The sequence below is a fragment of the Alosa alosa genome, chromosome 7, assembly GCF_017589495.1.
Source record: "Alosa alosa isolate M-15738 ecotype Scorff River chromosome 7, AALO_Geno_1.1, whole genome shotgun sequence".
NCBI lineage: Eukaryota > Metazoa > Chordata > Actinopteri > Clupeiformes > Clupeidae > Alosa > Alosa alosa.
Genome location: NC_063195.1, coordinates 4,833,794 through 4,855,082, shown reverse-complemented (window position 1 = coordinate 4,855,082; position 21,289 = coordinate 4,833,794). Strand labels below are relative to the sequence as shown.

The window sequence follows — 21,289 nt, the reverse complement described above, 5'->3', positions numbered from 1 at the left end:
GCTGCCTTTCTAAACATGTTGGATGAACTTCATTAAAGTAGTGAATGAGCAGACATCAGATGACTCAGATGAATTTGTTTATTCAATAAATACTGAAGGCGAAGAGACAATACGGATTCATGATCAAAAAGTGAAAATGATAATCGACACAGGAAGAAACTTCATGGGAGATGGTCTTTACAATAAACTGCTCAAAAGAAACGCCAAAGCTGAAACCAACAATGAAGAAGTTTTACATCATACTCCATAAACACGCGTTGAAAGTGTGATCAGGTAGGGGGGTCATTTTCATTCCAAAAACAATGTGGTATCCTCTTGTTCCTAACACACTACCCTGTCCATATCAGTATGTATTTTGATATGGTTATTCTGATATGGTCATATGATATGTCCTTTCATGAGCAGTGAGATGTGATCTACTAGCAAACACCTTCCCACATGTGCTGCACTGATATGTTTTTTCTCCAGTATGGATCCTCTGATGGCGGGTGAGATATGATTTAATTGTAAAACTCTTCCCACATGTGCTACAATGATGGGGCTTGTCCACTGTGTGTGTGAGCTGATGCCTAGTCGCCTCTGATCTACGTTTGAAACTCTTCCTGCATGTAGTACACTGATATGGTTTTTGTCCAGTATGGATCCTCTGATGGATAGTAAGCTTGTATCTAGTTGCAAACACCTTCCCACATGTTCTGCACTGACATGGTTTTCCCCCTGTATGGATCTTATGATGAGAAGCCAGATAATATTTAGTTGCAAACGTCTTCCCACATGTGTTGCACTGATATGTTTTTTCTCCAGTATGGATCATCTGATGGACAGTCAGAGATGATTTAGTTGCAAACGTCTTCCCACATGTGCTGCACTGACATGGTTTTTCTCCAGTATGGAACTTCTGATGAGCAGTGAGGCTTGATCTAGCTGCAAACACCTTCCCACATGTGCTGCACTGACATGGTTTTTCCCCTGTGTGGATCTTCTGATGAGAAGCCAGATAATATCTAGTTGCAAAACTCTCCCCACATGTGTTGCACTGATATGGTTTTTCTCCTGTATGGATCCTCTGATGGATAGTAAGATTGTATCTAGTTGCAAACACCTTCCCACATGTGTTGCAAAGATATGGTTTTTCTCCTGTGTGGATCCTCTGATGAGGGGTGAGATGATGTATATATCTAAAACTCTTCCCACATGTGCTACAGTGATGGGGCTTTTCTCCTGTGTGGATCTTCTGATGAGTAGTGAGAGATGATCTAGTTATAAATCTCTTCCCACATGTGCTGCACTGATGCAGATTTTCTCCTGTATGGATCTTCTGATGAGTAGTGAGATAATATCTAGTTGTAAAACTCTTCCCACATGTGCTGCACTGATATGGCTTTTCTCCTATGTGGATCTTCTGATGGACATTGAGAGATGATCTAGTTCCAAAACTCTTCCCACATGTGTTGCACTGATATGGTTTTTCTCCAGTATGGATCCTCTGATGGACATTGAGAGATGATCTAGTTGAAAAACTCTTCCCACATGTGCTGCACCGATGGGGCTCTTCTTCTGTGTATGGGAGCTGACTATGACATTCACCAGTCTCATGGTTTTCCTCAGTGTCCCCTTCTTTATTGGACTGGTTCGTTTGAATATGTCCTGAAACATTAAACAAAAAAATGAATAATCAATATCCTGTCTCTTCTCCACAATTTAGTACTTTTTAAATGTAAAGGTTGTATCAGCGATTGCAGGCCCAAAAAGGTCCAAACATAAAAGATCTAAACGATCTGTTAGCTGCCTGCCCCCCATAAGCAAGCCGTCAAAACACCGCATCTCTCTTTCTCTCTTTCCTTCTCTCTCTCTCTCTTTCTCTCTCCCTACCCCCTCTCTTTCTTTTTCCTTCTCCCTCTCTCTCTCTATCTCACACTTTCTCCCTCTTTCTCTCTCCCTCTCTCTCTCCGTGATGTGTATTGTTGAGAATGATAAGCTACAGATAGCACATTACTTTAATTAACTTTCCTAACTTTTACTTTTTGAGTACAGTGTCAGGTTGATCTTGATGTATTTTTAAGATTGTAATAAAGAGTTTTTGAAAATTCAATTATCTCTCCCTCTCTCTCTCACACTTTCTTTCCCTCTCTCTCTCTCCCCCTCTCTCTCTATATCTCACACTTTCTCCCTCTGCTCTGAGATCTGCACACAAAAACAATTGCTAACAACAACTGTTGCCAACCATTCAAAAGCAAAATAAAGTGTTCCAACCATTAACCGACAAGATGCACATTCAGAAGAGTTTCAATTGCACGCGGGGGGTAGTGAGCTAGCTCTCTGTTTTGTTTGAACAACAGAAGTGGCATTACCCTGCCATCGCTGATACAACCTTTAATGATGGGCTTTGCTAAAACACAGAGAGCCACACAAACACACACATGTTAGAGAGCTGGAGACAAAATTATGACAGTTCTCACTCAATATGAACAGTAATCCCAGGGTTAAAGCTATTCACTAAACTGCAGGTCTTGTACAAACAAATACGACATTGCTAGGGATTTTGTTTTCATCACGTTTTTATATAATCTAGTCAGCAACTTACTTGTAGGAGAAGATCCATAGTGACCATACTCTCTCAGATCAGATTCTTCTTCCACTTTGCTCAAATCAGATTCTTCTTCCACTTTAATGTCCATTGGTGAATCTTTGCTGGGTGATGTACATGTTTCCATCTTACAGCCATGTTTCAGTCCAGGCTTCTCCTTCACATCTGTCTTGAGCAGATACTCTTGCAGGAAATCATCAAATTCTTCATCTTTAATCTCCTCCTTCACTGACAGAGACTCTTGTAGGAAATCATCAAATTCTTCATCTTTAATCTCCTCCTTCACTGACAGAGACTCTTGTGATGGTTCATTAAATCTTGACATCTCAGACTGAAATTGTTTCCAAAAGAAATCTAGTCAATCTAGTCAACCTTTCCTTCCAACAAGAATTAGAACACCCTTGTGCCTCTGTGAAAAAAGTAAGAATTAGAACACCCTTGTGCCTCTGTGAAAAAAGCAAGAATCAGAACACCCTTGTGCCTCTGTGAAAAAAGCAAGAATTAGAACACCCTTGTGCCTCTGTGAAAAAAGCAAGAATTAGAACACCCTTGTGCCTCTAGAATTAGAACACCCTTGTGCCTCTAGAATTAGAACACCCTTGTGCCTCTGTGAAAAAAGTAAGTTCAGTAATCAGAGCCACTCCTTTATGTTTCGCCAACCCTATTCTTTTCGACCAATCAAGCAACTGGATTCAAACATGTCCAATCAGTAGCAAAGGCTTTGATATGCAAAAGATCAGAATGATTAAGGGTAATGAGAAGGAGTTCCATGTGCATACCTGCAGAATCTCCATAAAGGAGGGTATGTGGGGAGGGGTGGAGGTGTGAACTGGAATGCTATTGGGTAGCAGAGAGTTGATGGGGAGGGGTGGAGGTGTGAACTGAAATGCTATTGGGTAGCAGAGAGTTGATGTGGGAGGGGTGGAGGTGTGAACTGAAATGCTATTGGGTAGCAGAGAGTTGATGGGGAGGGGTGGAGGTGTGAACTGTGATAGTATGTAGGGTTAGGAGATGGTATGTAGAGGAAGCCTGGCACTGACACAAAAAAAAATCCTGAAGCTTTTCAAACTGTGTACCATTATTTCTATCCAATAATTTTGGAGGGTGGATGTTTCTATTGTCATTTTTGGAAAACATAACATTTTTTGCAGGATTCTTTAAGAAATGGAGGTCTTTATGTTTCACAATTAAACACACCAACAGCCGACTAGATTGAAACATGACCAATCAGCAGCAAAAGCTTTTGGAACACATAATAAAATGTGGGAAGGAGTTGTGCATGAACAATCTGAACAGTAGAAAAGGGCTAACTCACCTGACAGAACATGGCACCGTAACCGGAGCAACACAAAAACAAAATTCCCTGATATTCCATCCATCAAAATGATCAAATTTTCTGACTTTCGAGGTCTGGAATAAACTTTCCAAAATTCCATGATATTCCAGAAATTCCTTGACCCATGGGTGGGAACCCTGCTAAGAAGATGTGGAGGAATGGTATGTGTTGTATAGTGGTGCCATGGTAGTGTTTGGGCTAGCATGCCACAGACAGAAAAGTTGTGGGTTAAATTTCTGTTTGTCTAATAAGGATTTAGGGGTTGAGGAACTCATATAGGCTGCAGACAACAAAACTCCTTCATCAAACACAACAACATGGACTTTAAATTAAACTCAAATGTATTGGGTTGTTTTCACTACGCAGCTGAACATCTTGCATAAAAATTAGACAGTGTGCATCAACAGTGGGCTATCTAGTACAACATGGCTGCTTGTGTTACAGATAAGGCAAGCAATATCCTCCAGGCTGTGAAGCAGGAGGTCAAATGGACCCATTTCAATGATTTTGCACATGTGATCAATATGGTGGTCAGAAATGCACGATGGCAGTCTAGCATACTAGCTACAATTCATACATTTAGGTACATCAGACAACACATGTCTTACACACTTGTTTTTAATTAGCATGTGCCATGGAGATTGAGATGTCTTTAGTTGTCAAGATCTATATGTCTCTCATTGAATGTTTAATATACCTTACATATATGTAGTGGCATCTGGTTACCATCCTCTGACTCTGATCCCTGTGTCATCTGAAACCCCTCCGTAAGAATGTTTTGACTTAGGAGTGCTAAGACAGGAGTGCCTGTGTCATCAACTGATGGTGACCCTCAGGATGAGGGGTGGTAAACATTTCTTATCTCTGTAAAAAAAAACAGATGGTTAGGTGATCACTGGTGGGTGACAATTTGTGATTTCCGTGGGTGTGTGTTAAGGGTATAAGAGTTGCCTTCACTCAGATGTGTAGGCTTGTTACTTTGACATTTCATGTGGGTAACATGCTCCCGGCGTCGCAAATAAAGCTGCAGTCTCACACCAGTTGTCTTGGATTAATTTTGACCACAGTGGTCAGAAATGCACTATGGCAGTCTGACATACTAGCTAAAATGCATATGTTTAAGAACATCAGACAACACATGAGTTTTACACACTCGTTTTTCATCAATATGTGTCATATGGAGATTGAGATGTCCTTTAGATTACTTCCCAGATGTGCTTCACTGACGAGGCATTTCTGAACTGATGGAAAGCCAGCTATTCTGAGCTAATTTTGAAACTCTTACAGATGTGTCTTTTCTCCAGTATGAATCCTCTGATGGACAGTGAGGTTTGCTTTAGTTGTTAATCTATGTCCCCACACACTCAAAACACAGCTATGATGGTAAAAAGGAGAATCATAAATGATCAGACAAGTGCTTTCTTTAATGAGCAAACATTATGCACTTTCACTTCAAGAAAGTCAAAGTCAACTGTCACACTCGGTAGAAGACTTATTTGATCACTTTAATGCAAAAAAGTGGCAAACATTATGGATGATATTGCTCCATTACAATTCAAAAAAGGGTTGGCAACCTCGAGTCAGGGGGAGGGAGGGATACACCGCTCTTCAGTTAAGGACAAACAGAAAACACCATGGAGGCAAACTCCAGCAGTTAAACTTCTAAAAACCAGTGTAGGAAGACTGAAAGAAAATGGTGTAAATACAAACTTCAGATCCACTATGAAATCTATAAAGAGATGCTCCGCACATATAACTCTGAAATATGCAAAGCAAGATGGTCTTTCTTTTCTAACATTATCAATACAAGTTCAAATAACACTCGTATTCTATTTTCAACTGTTTATAAGTTAAAGGTCCAGTATGTAGGAAATAATGGAAAATAAACTGTAACCATTCCAAAAATGATCACCATATGTTGTCAGAGTAAGGAAACACAATGAATTGAAGTAATGGCTTATTTAACAACATTACTCTAACCCGTAAAACCCATGAAAAAAAATTAGTTATGGTGCGGAATCTCTTGGAATTTTCGTTTAGCCTATGTTTTTTAAATGATGAATTCTAGAATAGCGTATTAATAATGGGCTAGCGCGTCCTCCTATTTGGGTTGCCAAATTAGCAAAGGCCAACTGTCAACAGCTGTCAGTTGTAGTCATGAAGGCAGGCAAATTTCCAAAATTAAAACAAGAAACAAATTAAGTGGACATCGGAGGAGCTTCCTGAGATGGTGACGTCTTCATCAAACGAAGAATATCAAGTCTGACGCAGAGTTGGCCATATTTCTCCACAACAGGTAGCCTAGGCTAAACTTCATCTGCATCGCTAACTTCAGCTAAATATGTTACGCTGGTTAGAGAGATATTTTTTGTTTTCACTGTTTCCGTAATGTGTAGCTGGGTCATGGTTGGAGAAACGTTAAAGCAGCTGCAGGTCAACTAACGTTAGCTAAGTCTTCATTACATCTGGCAACCCAGAAGAGGCTCGCGTCTGGTAGTCTTGAGAACGTTAACCAGTGTTTTGATTTTGGCCTACAGAACGTTTGGTAACAATCCTACAAATCGCACCTTTAACAAATCCCCCTCCCAATTAGCGCCTGAACTTCTCCCAACTAATAAATGCAATGACTTGATTTTACTGATCTCTTTTAAAGGTAAAATTGACAAAATCAGACTCAACATATCTGCTCAATCACTAATTCAACAACCTGAACTTCCAGCAACAAACAGAGGGAAACTTAAGTTGATGTCAGAGTTCAGCTTGATAGACTACAAAACACTTGAAAAAACAGTACAGAATCACAGCTCTTCCACATGTGTCTTAGACTTCTACTTTTCACCTCATAGCGACAGATGTCCTTCAAATTGTAAATGTATCACTGCGGTCTGGCACTTTTCCTAAGTCACTGAAAACAGCTGTTGTAACAGGAATGTCAAGGTCCCAGTAGCTTAAGACATCACACACAACATACACTACAGCATAAAAAGGATGATAAAATAATAAATTCACATGACTAATAAGGGCAGTAAAATATACTAAAATATAGTAAATCAAAGATCCACATGAATGTACTAAGGATGTATAAGCATGAGGCGCTTGCAGTGACAGGGCTGAGACTGACCCTCTGTTTTAGTATGCAGTGGTAAGGTGCTCTATGTGATGTGTCATGGTGGTTGTGCAAAATAAGTCCAACAGTGCAGGGATAAAGTCTAGAGACATCAGCATTAAATATGGACGATAAAAGAGACCAGCATTAATATGGACAATGACAACACATCTATTGTCAATGGACAATGCTGCCGTACTAAGGCAGAAGGTCGTACCTTCGATTTTGGCGAAAATTAGTTTTTGTCATAATTAGGACAATAAACATAAGTCATCAAGTTTCAATTCGTTTTTTTTTTGGGAGAAATAAGATTATGTTTTTGCCGTAACCTCAAAAAGCCAAGGGGAAACTGTGGCAGAAGCCCGTAACATCAGATACGGCTTTATGCCTTCCTTTCACGCTGCTACTGAACACTCGATTGAAGTTACGGTGTGAAGTTATGGCAAGCTGCCTTCTGACCGACCATCAACGTGAAGTTGTATTGTCGGCTGGTGTTATGTCTAGGCTATGCATTATTCAATTAAATCACCTCAGACACACACTAACTTAATTAAAGTGTATACTGTAGCCTACATGTTTTGCAGTGCTTGCTTTTTGTTAGATTGATGGCTTTGAAACGTAGCCTAGCCTAAATGCCAAGATCAAGGAATGATTATGCTGGTGTATTAAAGATAGGCTAATCTTGATAGCCTAGCCTAACTTAAAAGCCTTAACTCAACAACATATTCAGTAATGTAACGGATGCCAGCTAGCTTAGCTGTGCTTGTGGAACGTTGGTAAACCTCACTCTCCGACGCCTCAAGAGTGCTGCTGGCATGCGAGCCAGTAGCCTGGGCTATTGGCTCAATTGTTAGCGCGCTCGCCTCCTGATCCGATGTGCTGCTGTTCGCGGGTTCGAGTCTGGGCGTGTGCAGGGCTGAATCGCGCAGGTTCAACACAACGCAGGTTACAGTAACAAGCGGTGCATTAGCGCATGGCTTGTAGCCTAGGATATCTTAATGCACAACACAGCCTGTAATACAAGGCTACATGTCAACTGGACAAACATTGTTTCTCATATGCTAGCTCTCTCCTGCAAATGATAGTCATTGACTGAAAACTACGTGAGTTTGTTGGAGCCGCAACGACACACCTTCCACACACACAACACCAGCAGCAGGAATGTAGTAATTTAGAGCCTACCTTTTGTTTAACCCTGGTTAAAATCCATACCAAACAACCGACGAGAAAGCAAACCCATTAAATCTGCCACGAGTTATTAAAACTTGCTGCCGGCTAGTCAAAACTCCCAAGTTGTTACAGGCTGTCAATTCTATCAATGCAATCCTAAAGTTTAGTGTAGCTGCGGGTTAGTTGGGAAATTAAAGCTAGTTGCAAAGCAGGCAGCTTTAAATTGCAGTAATATAAAATGACCAAATAAAGGCAACCGATCACATCCTTACCTAATTTGTGTGGGAGAACTTTGTTTTATCATCTGCATTTGGTTAAGTTTCCATTCTATCCAGGAAAATGTATAGGCCTAGGCTACAGTGTTTAATCATAATTTTGAAAAGACCTACACACATCGTCAAAATCTTTGCCTGATTTCATTTTAATAATGCAAATACTGCAAGTCAAATCCCAAGAAATATTCATTCCTATGTTTTAACTGAAACTTTTCAGCAGACATTAAGATGCTACAATGGGATGATTCTGAAATATTTTAGCTAGTCTAGGCTGGTTATCAAAATAAACAAGCCAATGAGCCTAAATGAGTGCCTCATATCCAAACAGAAAAATATGTTTTATATAAAGGGGAAAATAAGTATTGAACACGTCATCATTTTTTTCAGTAAGTATACTTCCAGTGAGGCTATTTGCATGAAATTTTCACCAGACATTAGTATTAACTTCCAAACAAATCCAAACATTAATGTCCATAAGTAGAGTTATGAGCAAAAAAGTGGAATGGCACAGGGAAAAAGTATTGAACACGCTAAGAAAAAGCAGTGCACAAAGGCAAGGAATGGCCAGGAACGAGCTGGAATCTATACGCAGTTATCCCTCATATCTGTGCAAATTAATATAAGATGGATTAGTATATTTTAATGAGCTATAAAAAGGTTTTTCATTACCAAGGTTTCACACAAGAAACATTTCATGATGGGTAAAAGCAAAGAGCTCTTCCAAGACCTTTGCAACATTATTGTTGCAAAACATATCAGTGGAACTGGTTACAGATGCATTTCAAAACTTCAGAATCATCCAGTAAGCAGTATTGGAGCCATTATCTGCAAGTGGAAGGAACATCACTGCATCATCAACTGGACATGCACAGGATCTCCTCACAAGATTTCTGACCAGGAAGTCAGAAGGATAGTCAGAAGTGTAACCTAAGAGCCAAGGACCACTTGGAGAAAGCTCCGAAAGACTTGGAGGCAGCAGGTTCAATTGTTACAGAGAAAATCATAGGTAATGCACTCCACCGCCATGGCCTCTATGCACACTCCCCCCGCATGACTCTATTACTGAAGAAAAACATGTCGAAACTCGTTGAAAGTTTGCTACACAACATTTGGACAAGCCTATTAAATACTGAGAGAATGTATTCTGGTCAGGCGAAAGAAAATGTTAACTTTTTGGATGTCATACTACACATGTCACACTACACATTTCAGTGCTCGTTTTGAGAGAGAGAGAGAGAGATTTATTACACTCAGCTCTAAATAACTAAATTTAGTCAGAAGGGCTAAATGCTTTCCCCCGTTGTTGAACATTTGTACTGATGTTCTGAGGAGCAGACGAGGATGTTACACTCTCTAACACTATAGCAAAAAATTGCAGTTTTGATACACAGTTGGCCTGCGATGTAGGATTTTTTCGTAAGGGAGATGTTTTAACAGTGACAAACTATAAACCATTAAATATCTAGAGGGGGCTGAGACAGCTTTCATTCACCCTGTAATGAGCCATTTAACCATCAAAGTGATTACAAAGCTGATGACATAAACATAAAACAGCATAAAAAAAAACAAGTTTCATGGGGATGAACATGTTTCATGGGAATGTTTTTAAATGTCCACTGAAATGTATGCAAATGCCCTATGCATAAGCAAAGCATTTGTAATTAGAGCTGAAAATTGCAATCTCAAAAGTTCTTTGTATCCGGTAATGTAGTATGTTTTTGTTGGTTTGCCACACACTGATCTGATTCCATGATTTTGTAGAGGGTAGCAGCAAAGATGGGCTACAAACAGAGGAGGAGGAGCCAGCAGCAGGAGCATAGGCCTATGTCAGGATCAGGCATGGACATTGGTAACCATTATTCAGAGAAGGAGAAGAGAGAGGTGTAAGTGATGAAGGACAGCAGCAAGTGATGAGGAGGAGAAGAGAGAGGTGTAAGTGATGAAGGACAGCAGTAAGTGATGAGGAGGAGAAGAGAGAGGTGTAAGTGATGAAGGACAGCAGTAAGTGATGAGGAGGAGAAGAGAGAGGTGTAAGTGATGAAGGACAGCAGCAAGTGATGAGGAGGAGAGAAGAGAAGGACAGCAAAGTGATGAGAAGGACAGCAGCAAGTGATGAGGAGGAGAAGAGAGAGGTGTAAGTGATGAGAAGGACAGCAGCAAGTGATGAGGAGGAGGAGAGAGGTGTAAGTGATGAGAAGGACAGCAAGTGATGAGGAGGAGAGGAGAGACGTGTAAGTGATGAGAAGGACAACAGCAAGTGATGAGGAGGAGAAGAGAGAGGTGTAAGTGATGAAGGACAACAGCAAGTGATGAGGAGGAGAAGAGAGAGGTGTAAGTGATGAAGGACGTAAGTATGATGTGATGAGAAGGACAACAGCAAGTGATGAGGGAGGAGAGGAGAGACAGCAGTAAGTGATGAGGAGGAGATGAGAAGGACAACAGCAAGTGATGAGGAGGAGAGGAGAGGTAAGTGATAAAGTGATGATGAGAAGGACAACAGCAAGTGATGAGGAGGAGAGGTGTAAGTGATGAAGGACAAATTCTCAAGTGATGAGGAGAAGTGATGGTGTGAGGAGGAGAAGAGAGAGGTGTAAGTGATGAGAAGGACAGCAGCAAGTTTTGAAAGAAGAGAGTAAGTGATAAGAACAGACAGAGAAACAGACTGAAACAGAACTTCAACTTCAAACATTTTACTGTCTTTTTGGTAGATCTCTGGCATAGATCAAACAACAAAAGAGCAGTCAGGTGATGGAGAGAGAAGGGAGATCAACAGAAGGAGGTGCAGAACATTTGCTTAATGATATATTACATGCAACCTCACACTTAAACGTGTATGTACCTAGTAATTCAATAATAAATCATTTGGGCAGTCTAATGTAGTCTGTTGTCTACTATAATAACACCTTTTATGTATGGTATATTTACATTTACATCCGGTCCAGCCGGGCTAAGCCCAGGTTGTCCTTAAAGTCTAGAAACGCCCCTGACTTACCCTCCACCAGAGTGTGTTGGGACAGGTATGATGTGTACTGTATCAGTGGATTAACTTATCCTCCATCAGAGTGTGTTGGTTTGCTGCTTTGTTGCACACAGCTGTGTACTGCAGACTCCGGTCTGAGTGTCTCACAGTGACCTGAAGCCTCCTCTCTCTCCTGAGAGACACTCATCCTAGCAGCAGTGGGAGTCTCTCTGGGAATGTACATGAGACAAATGCAGCTTTAAGTCTTGTCCTAATAGGATCCGTCTTGTATGGCTGTCTACACTGAGTCTGTTAAATATGTCCTTCTATTGGGTTAAGAAACTCCAATTGAAAACAATGCAATTAAACATATTTTATCGCTAATCTAGTCTAGTTTGCATGGCTTTATGACAGTCGGGCAGTGATTGGAATAACAGCGTTATAAATAAGTCGGGTCTGGATTAAGCACACGGACATCCCAGGCCAGGCCCAGGGGGTCAGAGGTCAAGGGCACCAATTACACACAGTATTTATAAAACTTGCCATGCAAACGCCACAACAATTACACACAGTATTTATAAACTTGCCATGCAAACGCCACAACAATTACACACAGTATTTATAAAACTTTGCCATACAAACGCCACAACAATTACACACAGTATTTATAAAACTTGCCATACAAACGCCACAACAATTACACACAGTATTTATAAAACTTGCCATACAAACGCCACAACAATTACACACAGTATTTATAAAACTTGCCATACAAACGCCACAACAATTACACACAGTATTTATAAAACTTGCCATACAAACGCCACAACAATTACACACAGTATTTATAAAACTTGCCATGCAAACGCCACAACAATTACACACAGTATTTATAAAACTTGCCATGCAAACGCCACAACAATTACACACAGTATTTATAAAACTTGCCATGCAAACGCCACAACAATTACACACAGTATTTATAAACTTGCCATACAAACGCCACAAACAATTACACACAGTATTTATAAAACTTGCCATACAAACGCCACAACAATTACACACAGTATTTATAAAACTTGCCATACAAACGCCACAACAATTACACACAGTATTTATAAAACTTGCCATACAAACGCCACAAACAATTACACACAGTATTTATAAAACTTGCCATACAAACGCCAAAACAATTACACACAGTATTTATAAAACTTGCCATACAAACGCCAAAAACAATTACACACAGTATTTATAAAACTTGCCATACAAACGCCACAACAATTACACACAGTATTTATAAAACTTGCCATACAAACGCCACAACAATTACACACAGTATTTATAAAACTTGCCATACAAACGCCACAACAATTACACACAGTATTTATAAAACTTGCCATACAAATGCCAAAACATTTGCATATTCAGAAAACACCTGCAAATTCTGAAAACAACTTCATCGATTGCACGTCACGTATGTTGCAAATATTCACAGCATGAGCAAATAGGGAAACAAAATGCACGCTGTAAAAGACGACAACAGAAATGTTTCCAGGAGGAGCATAATCAGTTGGTGATCTACCCATAGTAGCCTACAGCCAGTTATGCACGACAATGATTTGATAATCTGGCCCTGGCAAAAGAGTAGGCTAACTCGACATATTACGTTATAATGGAGTTAAATTGACAAATATGATCTATTCAGTAGCCTTGGCTTATATTTCATGTAGAGAACTGTAGACAACTGGATGGACTTGTTCAGTCAGGTGTGTTGTACTATCAAGAGCAAAACATCTTGTCATGAATACTCTTTCCTCACACAAATGATTGACAAATTGCATCACACACACACACCATGGAAATATGCAAGTAAACAAAAATCAAACTAGAATGTGGTGCAATCACTGATACAATCAAAAGCAAAATACAGACTATTATTGATCTTGCCATGAATGTTTAACTCTCTCAAGAAGTGTCCAGGAAGAGAAAGTTATCAAGAAACTATCAAAACAACTTAACAGGTTGCATCTTCCAGGCATATAATTCAAAACAATAGGTGGTAAAGTTGAACTCAGAGTTCCCTCTGTGACGTTCTAATAGAACTAACCACAATTTAGCTTTTCTATACTATAACAGGATCAATAGTTGGAGATGCATGGGCACTGAGATTGCCATTCTGCTCTTACCTTAAACTAGGGCCACAAATAGGACTTCATACAAACATTATACACAAATGTACAGTACAGACATCCAAAACTCAAGAGAAATGTAACATTGCATACAGCTCATGTAGTAAACGAATTTTTTGAGTTTTATTCTCTTTTCATTTCCTTGAGTCTCAGACGCTCCATGTAGAGAACTGGCTGGACTTGTTCTGTCCTGTGAGGTTAGGTTTGTTGATACTATCAACAACAAAGCAACTCATCTTGCCATGAATGTTTAACTCTTTCCTCCTCATTCATTTATGTCTCAATCCGCCTTATTCACCCAGCGGCCAGAACGAGGCTACAGGGTACACTTGCCATCACACTATTCCAGCAAATGGTGCTAATGCACTCTGTTTGCAAACTGCCAAATAAAGGCCAAGGGAACTTTATCAGAATGCATAGTATCCTGGATCCATGAAATAACTGGCCTTTTAAAATAAAGATCTGCTTGTCTCTATTAACATTTTACATAGGGGGTTCCTTATTATGTCCCCTGTATTTTAAGGAATAATGTTTATTTATTTACAATGCATGATTCATCCATAAAGAAAATTGGTGTCATTAAAAGTTGGATATTTTCTCATTTTCTAAATTAATTACTCACAGACCAATAAAAACTCAAGATGACAATAACCAATCAGATCAACTTGGGGTGCTTGGGATGGATATTCAGTGCGAACCATATACAGTCACTGACAAAAGTATTGTCACCCATTTATACTGTATCTCAAGACAAATTTCACGTTTTTGCCTGAAATTGCACTGTTGTGCATTGTTCCCACCTCTTTTGGGGCCTACCATCAAATGTTGGACCAAAAGAAATGTTCTATGTTCTATGTTCTAGAAAGCTGAGAACCTGTAGTCTTCGTTTGTCACAACAGTGTGATGTACACGCAGAGTAACAGAGGCTAGAATATATTTTTTCAGCATCTCTGAACTGACCACATTGCAGCCCTCTGGGTCACTTGATATCCATTAGAAACACAACTGAGCCCTAGCACCAGGTCTTGTGAAGCTGTGTGCAAAAGTAGATCAATATAGAATGAAAATATGAGTGCTTTAGACCATTATTTGCCAAGGTATGCTCATGCGTTTTGTAAAATGCCTATGGAAACTCCCCATAGGACTTTTTGTCATCCAAAATGCATACTGACAAACAAATTCTTACTGCACATGAACCCCTTTCTGTAGAAGCATAATCCTGGTCTCAAATGAAAGGTAACACTTTCAGGTTTTCTTGTGGACTATTAAGATTGTATGTCAGGTGTTCAGGTATATGGAATAATTACAAAAAAGTCTCTATTTTTGCATTTACTTTGCTGGTTCAATGAGTGTGTATAAGATAGACTATACATCTGTATAACTAATATTGGATAATACAACATGAAGATTCAATTTCTATGAATTCTTGTGAATATTTCAGTACCCAATATGTTGCATTGTTTTCTGCAGCAGGACTGCAGCCAGTGGATCAATATAGCACATTGTGGAGGGAGGGGAGGGGGGCATTTTGGATCAAATTTAATTGAGACATAATAAGATTAATCTGAGAATGTAATGCACTATACAGACTGTACAAAAAAAGTTGTCATTTTGGATTCACAGGAAATGGTGTATAACATTACTATGCAAACTGGTGCATACATTGTTTAAAATGTTGGGGGAGGTCCTTGGCGGGATGTCTTTAAAAACAATAACATCAAATAAACAGGATCATTTCAATAGAATAAAACAACAATCGGTTTCCCCTAAATGCAACACACCAAAATATGAATACTGTCAAACTGGAAAGTCTTGGCAGAAACAGTAACATCATAAGAGTAGTAAGAATAAGTGTATGTTCAGGATAAATAGTGTGGAGAGCAGTATAATATAGCCATGTATAGTGTAATATAAGTGTGTGTGTGTGTGTTGTGTGTGGGGGTTGTAGGTTGTTGTCCCTGATGCAGAGCTAGAGTTCAGTAGGGTGACAGCCACAGAGGCACAGGCTCTGAACCTGCTGGTTCGTGCGGAGACCTGTAAAAACCTCCCAGAGGTGGGGTGAACAGTCTGTGGTTGGGGTGAGAACAGTCTTTGATGATGCTGTACACCCTTATGCAAGCATTGCTTGGCCTGGATGGCCTTGATGGAGGGGAGTGAGGAACCGGTGATGCGTTGGGCAGTTTTCACCACCCTCTGCAGTGCTTTCCAGTCATAGGCAGAGCAGTTGCCATACCAAACTGTGGCACAGTTGGTGAGGATGCTCTTGATGGTGCAGCAGGGAGAAGTTCACCAGGATCTGAGGAGACAGGTGGACCTTCTTTAGTTTCATTAGAAAGAAGAGACGCTGGTGAGCCTTCTTGATCAGGGTAGAGGTGTTGAGGGTCCAAGAGGTCCTCAGAGATGTGCACATGCACCCAGGAACCTGAAGCTGGTGACACACTCCACTCCACCTCAGTCCCGTTTATTGAGAATGGGGTGCAGGACTCTACAGTGCGCCCATTTCACTTGCACATGCAAAAAGCAAAAATGATGGCGTATGAGTGCAAAAAATATTTAAGTGGACTGGGGTGAATGACTTCTAAACATGTTAATGTTTGTCTACAAAATACACAGCAACTTCAAAAAAAAAAATACTGTGTAGGATAATATAATATAGCCCATAGGACAGTCAGGTGTACAGCACAGTGATATAAATATTATATATTCTTGAATTTCCCCTTGACAGGCTCATCTATCTGAACTATCTATCTATCTATCTATAAAGGTAGGGCCATTTCTCCCCTCCCCTTTTGTGTGGTATTGAAGAGTTGGATGGCCCTGGGGACAAAGGACTCCTCAACCTGTCTGTTGAGCATGACAGTGACAGAAGTCTGCCACTAAACATGCTCCTCTGTTTAATAAGTGTGCTGGTCTGTTTCTCTGCAGTGGGACTGGCGGTCATTGTCCATGATCGGCAGTATCCTACTCATGGTCTGTTCCTCTGCAGTTGTTTTGATTGACTCTAGCTCAATGCCCACTACAGAGCCAGCTTTCCTCACCAGCCTGTTCAGTCCGCCCAGCGTCCCTCCTCTTCAACTTTCACTCAAATAATCTCCCACAGAAATGTATGGTTCGTTCGTAACGCACACATGACAGTCGTCTAGGCCAGGGGTCAACATTGCTTTTACCATCACAAGTTAACAACAATTTAAATTACTTAAATAATTATTATTATTTAAATAATTAAAATGTCTTTTGTTTCACAATGGCATGTCCTAAATGGACCAGTTAATTAAAGCCCACGCGTAGCAGCATGAGGGCCTCTATGCCCTGAAGAAGGCTACTGTACGTGTGGGCTTTAATTAAGGAGTGTCTTGGCTGGAGAAAAAATGTCCCTCTTTTTTTTGACTGTTTGTTAACTTGAACCAAAGAGCACCCTAACCTAAAAAGTCTATTTTTTTTTCTGTGGATTAGAGCATGCCATAATCTTCAAATCAATTTAAATTTCTGTTATTATACGGCTCTTCACAATGCAAGTAGAATGCTCCATTGACTTGAATGGGATTTCCGAAAGTTCTAGTGGTCATTATTTCTTGGGAAAGGACCTCTGAAAACAAGAATGACCGCTGTCAATGGCAACGGAGTTTGTGCTTGGAACTTCATTCAAAAGTGAAAGCAGACGGTTGATCAGCTGTGTTCTAAAGAATGTTTGATTCAAGTTCAGCGTGTGTTGCAAACTATTTGTTTCTCAGCAAAAGCCACGACGAAACGGTAACAAATACGTTCCCTTGAGCAAGAAGTGCCCTTGAGCAAGGCACCTAACCCCTCACTGCTCCCCGAAAGCCCGCCCAAAAAGCAGGCAGCTCACTGCTCCCGGAGATTAGTGTGTGCTTCACCTCACTGTGTGTTCACTGTGTGCAGTGTGTTTCACTAATTCACCGATTGGGTTAAATGCAGAGACCAAATTTCCCTCATGGGATCAAAAAAGTATATATACTTATATACTATACTTAAATAAGTGTAAAGAGACATATCATGGAGTTAATTTTTTTTCGTTTTGTCAAGTAGCTGTATAATAAGCGGGATAATGTATAGAACGCCCGGTCATCATGGGAAAATAAGTCCCTTCAGGGTGAAACAAGACCCTCATTGGCCATGGGTCCGGTTAAATACGGACTTCTATTTTCCCCATAATGACCGGCGTTCTATACATTATCCCTTACTTATATATTGATCACTATTAGAAAAGTATGAGGTGTGCCAATAAAATAATACAAATTAATTCCAAAAGGGGATAATGTGACATAAAATCATGAATGTGAATGTGCTTGTATGTAGGTAGGCCTATAAACAATCTGTATCACATGAGTATGAATGTGTACATGTACATAGGTAGGCCATAAGAAATCTAAATACATTCTTATGGGGTGATCATACAGCGTGATAAAATACATATAGCCTATATGATATGAAAACATTACATTAGAAAGTGAATTTGATATACCACACACAAACATCAGCACGTGCAAAACAGCTCTCATAAGAAGGTACACACTCTTGTGGCCAGACAGCGGTAGTTTTTTTATTAACATTCACTCCGTTGATAAGGTGGTCACGGCGTTCAGTCTGGGCCAAGGTGTTTCTCAAAAATGTTTTGTCCCATTTCAAAGTTGAGAAGCACCTCTTATCTTTATCAATAGTCACGGGCCTAGTGTTGATGCTCTTCATAGCTTAAATTCTAAAACACAGCAAACCACACTGGATTTTACTGTGTGTTCACACCCAGTCCAGTAGACGGCGGTGGTGCGCTACAAACTGCCAAAAATACTAATGGAAGAAGAGGACTTTGTTGTTAACTCGAGACGGATGTCAAGTCACCAATCTATCTCTATTTTTCGATTTCAGAGTTAATATTTTCTCAATGGAATGTGCTTTGGGTGTGTAAGAAGCAAATACGATATGTGGTGTTTGCAACTTTGCAATCGGTCAGAAATGCATGAATCATCGGAAAGGTAAGATGGCCTTGTTGTGCATTTCTAAACCTGAGCAAGATAGTGACAGGTATGGGAACATGGTTGAGACAGACAGATTGAAGCTGTAACGTCTGCAGAATTATTAAATAGTAGCTATACGAGTGGCACCAGTGAGTGTCACCTCTCTGCCAGTCAACAATAGATTTTTTTTTTTTTCAATTACACGTGTCTAGCAGTGTCAGTGAATTTAATTTAATTTACAAATAAAATAGTTGAAGTGAGCAGCATGATCCAAGAACTGTGTAGACTACAGTATTAAAAAGGGAAATTATTTTCAAATCGTGTTATCTTGAGATCAGATGAAGAGAAAATAAAATATTATAATTGAGAATTGTGTACAGGGCTGAAACATCGAGATTATTATTTTTTTTTGTCCATATCTGCCCTAAGTGCTTGGAGTATATGCAGTCCATTTAGCATTTTACTGTTTAAGATAAATACTAAATTCACTTTCTTTCTTTTTGGTTTTGGGATATGAGTATTTATGAATGGAAGATATAAAATAGCCTAATGAATTGTAGCTCCTGTTTTCAATTACATCACAATTGTCTTTGTTTGTTTGTTCAATCCAGCATCTTTATCAATCTGAAGTTATTCTTGTGTATTATTTTAGGAGACTTTCAAAAGATGCATTCTAGAATACTGGAGAACAAGTGGCCCCGGAACACCTAACACACAAGAGAGAAGAACCCTGGCTGTTTAGCGTGTCTGAGACACGTTTCAATAGTCTCATGAACACCTAACACACAAGAGAGAAAAGCCCTGGAGTCTGAGACAAGTTTCAATAGTCTCCCAGAACCTGGCATACAGTGCATAATATGCAGCAGAGGAAATCTATAACAATGTTCTCATTGTGGAGAGGCCTTTAGTCAAATGTTTAATTTCAAGGTGCATGAGAAAAGGCATAGCAGAGAAAAGCCCTATCCGTTCAACACATTTGAAAAGGGTCTCCCGGAACTTGTCATGCATCAGATAACGCATACAAGTGAAAGGACATATCCATGTTCTCATTGTGAAAAGACATTTAGTCAAATGTTTAATCTCAAGGCACACGAGAAAACCCACAGTATGGAGAGTTCTTATCAGTGCGGTGTGTGTGTGATGACATTCAGCAGTAGCCAAGGTCTCAAATGCCATCAGATGACGCACACGTCTGAGAACTCGATTTGTATTGATGTCCTTTCGAAAGAAGAGGGTTCTCTAGGGGACAAAGATGCAACACTACCGGTGTGCCGGGAACCTTCTCAACAGGATGCTGTGGTGGAAGCAAAGGATACGCAAGAACGTGCAGGCGTAAGGGGGAACACTGAAGAACGTGTTAGCGGACGGGGGAATGCTGAAGAACATGCTAGTGTAAGGGGAACACTGAAGAACGTGTTAGCGAACGGGGGAATGCTGAAGAACATGCTATTGTAAGGGGGAACACTGAAGAACGTGTTAGCAAACGGGGGAATGCTGAAGAACATGCTAGCCAAAGGGAGAATGCTGAAGAACTTTCTAGTCAAAGGGGGAACGCTGAAGAACATGTTAGTGTAAGGGGGAACTCGGAGGATCATGGCAGGAAGCAGCTTTTGAACGCCAGAGAGAAACGGCATAAGTGCTGACAGTGTGTCCGAACCTTCACTTTGCCAGCTGTGCTGGCTGCTCATGAGCGCACTCACACAGGGGAAAAGCCTTATCAGTGCAACGCATGTAAGGTGTGCTTCAGCCGTCTCTGCGAGCTCAGAGTCCATCAGGCGGTGCACAACAGGGAGGATCTGTATCCGTGCGCTCGCTGCGGCGAGGCTTTTAGTCAAATTTCTAATCTAAAGGCCCACGAGAAGACGCATGGCAGAGGAAAGCGCTACCCGTGCAATGCGCACGGAAACGGTGTCGAGAGCATTTCAGAAGTTAGCGGGCATCAGGTAGCAGATAAATCGGTTCTAGCAGAGAAATCGAGTAGAAGGGCGTATCAGTGTTCTCATTGCGGAAAGACTTACAGTGTCATCGTTACTCTCCGAGATCACGTGAAGATGCATAGCGTAGCGGAAGAGGCCCGTCGGAATCTGTGTAGCATCTGTGGGAAGACTTTTAGCCGAAGTCTCTATCTCGAATATCATCTGACGACTCGTCCGACTGAAGACTTAACGGGCATGGAGATCGCAGGGAAAGAAATGGACGCCCTCGAGGACAACCACGCGACACTACCTGGTGATGGCGAAGCATCTCAACAGGATGTTGTGGTGAAAACAGAGGACGCTGAAGGACTCCAGGGTTATTCTTTGCAAGGTGAGTTAACTCAAAGCCCTTTAGGAAAGTCCTCCCATTCGGTGGCCATCTTGGTAATGCACGTCAGGCAGCTGCTTTCCTATTCAAATGAATTTTGCCATACAAAACACACCAGACGAATCTGTCTTCGAATCTGAATTGAGCAATACACATGACTTCTAACCATGTCATTGTTTGTCTACAAAATACACTGCAACATCGAGAAAAATATTTAGAGCATGTGCAAACCATAGAATCCGCGTCGCGAATGCAGCATAAAAACTACACCTCCCATCAGCGTTAGCAATTTAGCGTTGTGACTCTAATAATCAACTTCTATCAAATCAAACGGCGCAGAAAAAGCGGAAAGTTAGACTAGCCAGCCAAGATGCAAAGATTGAAGAA

General features: G+C 40.5%; 1 protein-coding gene across 1 annotated transcript; it reads right to left on the bottom strand.

Annotated features, from left to right (window-relative positions):
- Window positions 1-364: 364 nt before the first annotated feature.
- Window positions 365-20,736, bottom strand: LOC125297690 (zinc finger protein 664-like). Its single transcript, XM_048248134.1, has 6 exons — window positions 20,617-20,736; window positions 20,299-20,442; window positions 19,863-20,002; window positions 5,219-5,271; window positions 849-1,551; window positions 365-512 (listed from the first exon to the last, which is right to left on the bottom strand). Exons 1-6 carry the CDS (start codon window positions 20,734-20,736, stop codon window positions 365-367), a joined length of 1,308 nt encoding a protein of 435 aa, XP_048104091.1.
- Window positions 20,737-21,289: the final 553 nt, after the last annotated feature.

What these genes read in the sequence shown, in the direction of transcription:
- LOC125297690 (XM_048248134.1), bottom strand. Translation starts at nt 20,736, where the DNA reads ATGATATTCGAGATAGAGACTTCGGCTAAAAGTCTTCCCACAGATGCT. An exon ending in TGATAAGGCTTTTCCCCTGT is followed by an intron (nt 20,003 to 20,298) that starts GTGAGTGCGCTC and finishes CACGTTCTTCAG; the next exon opens with TGTTCCCCTTACACTAGCAT. An exon ending in GAGGATTCATACTGGAGAAA is followed by an intron (nt 1,552 to 5,218) that starts AGACACATCTGT and finishes ACACAGAAGAAG; the next exon opens with AGCCCCATCGGTGCAGCACA.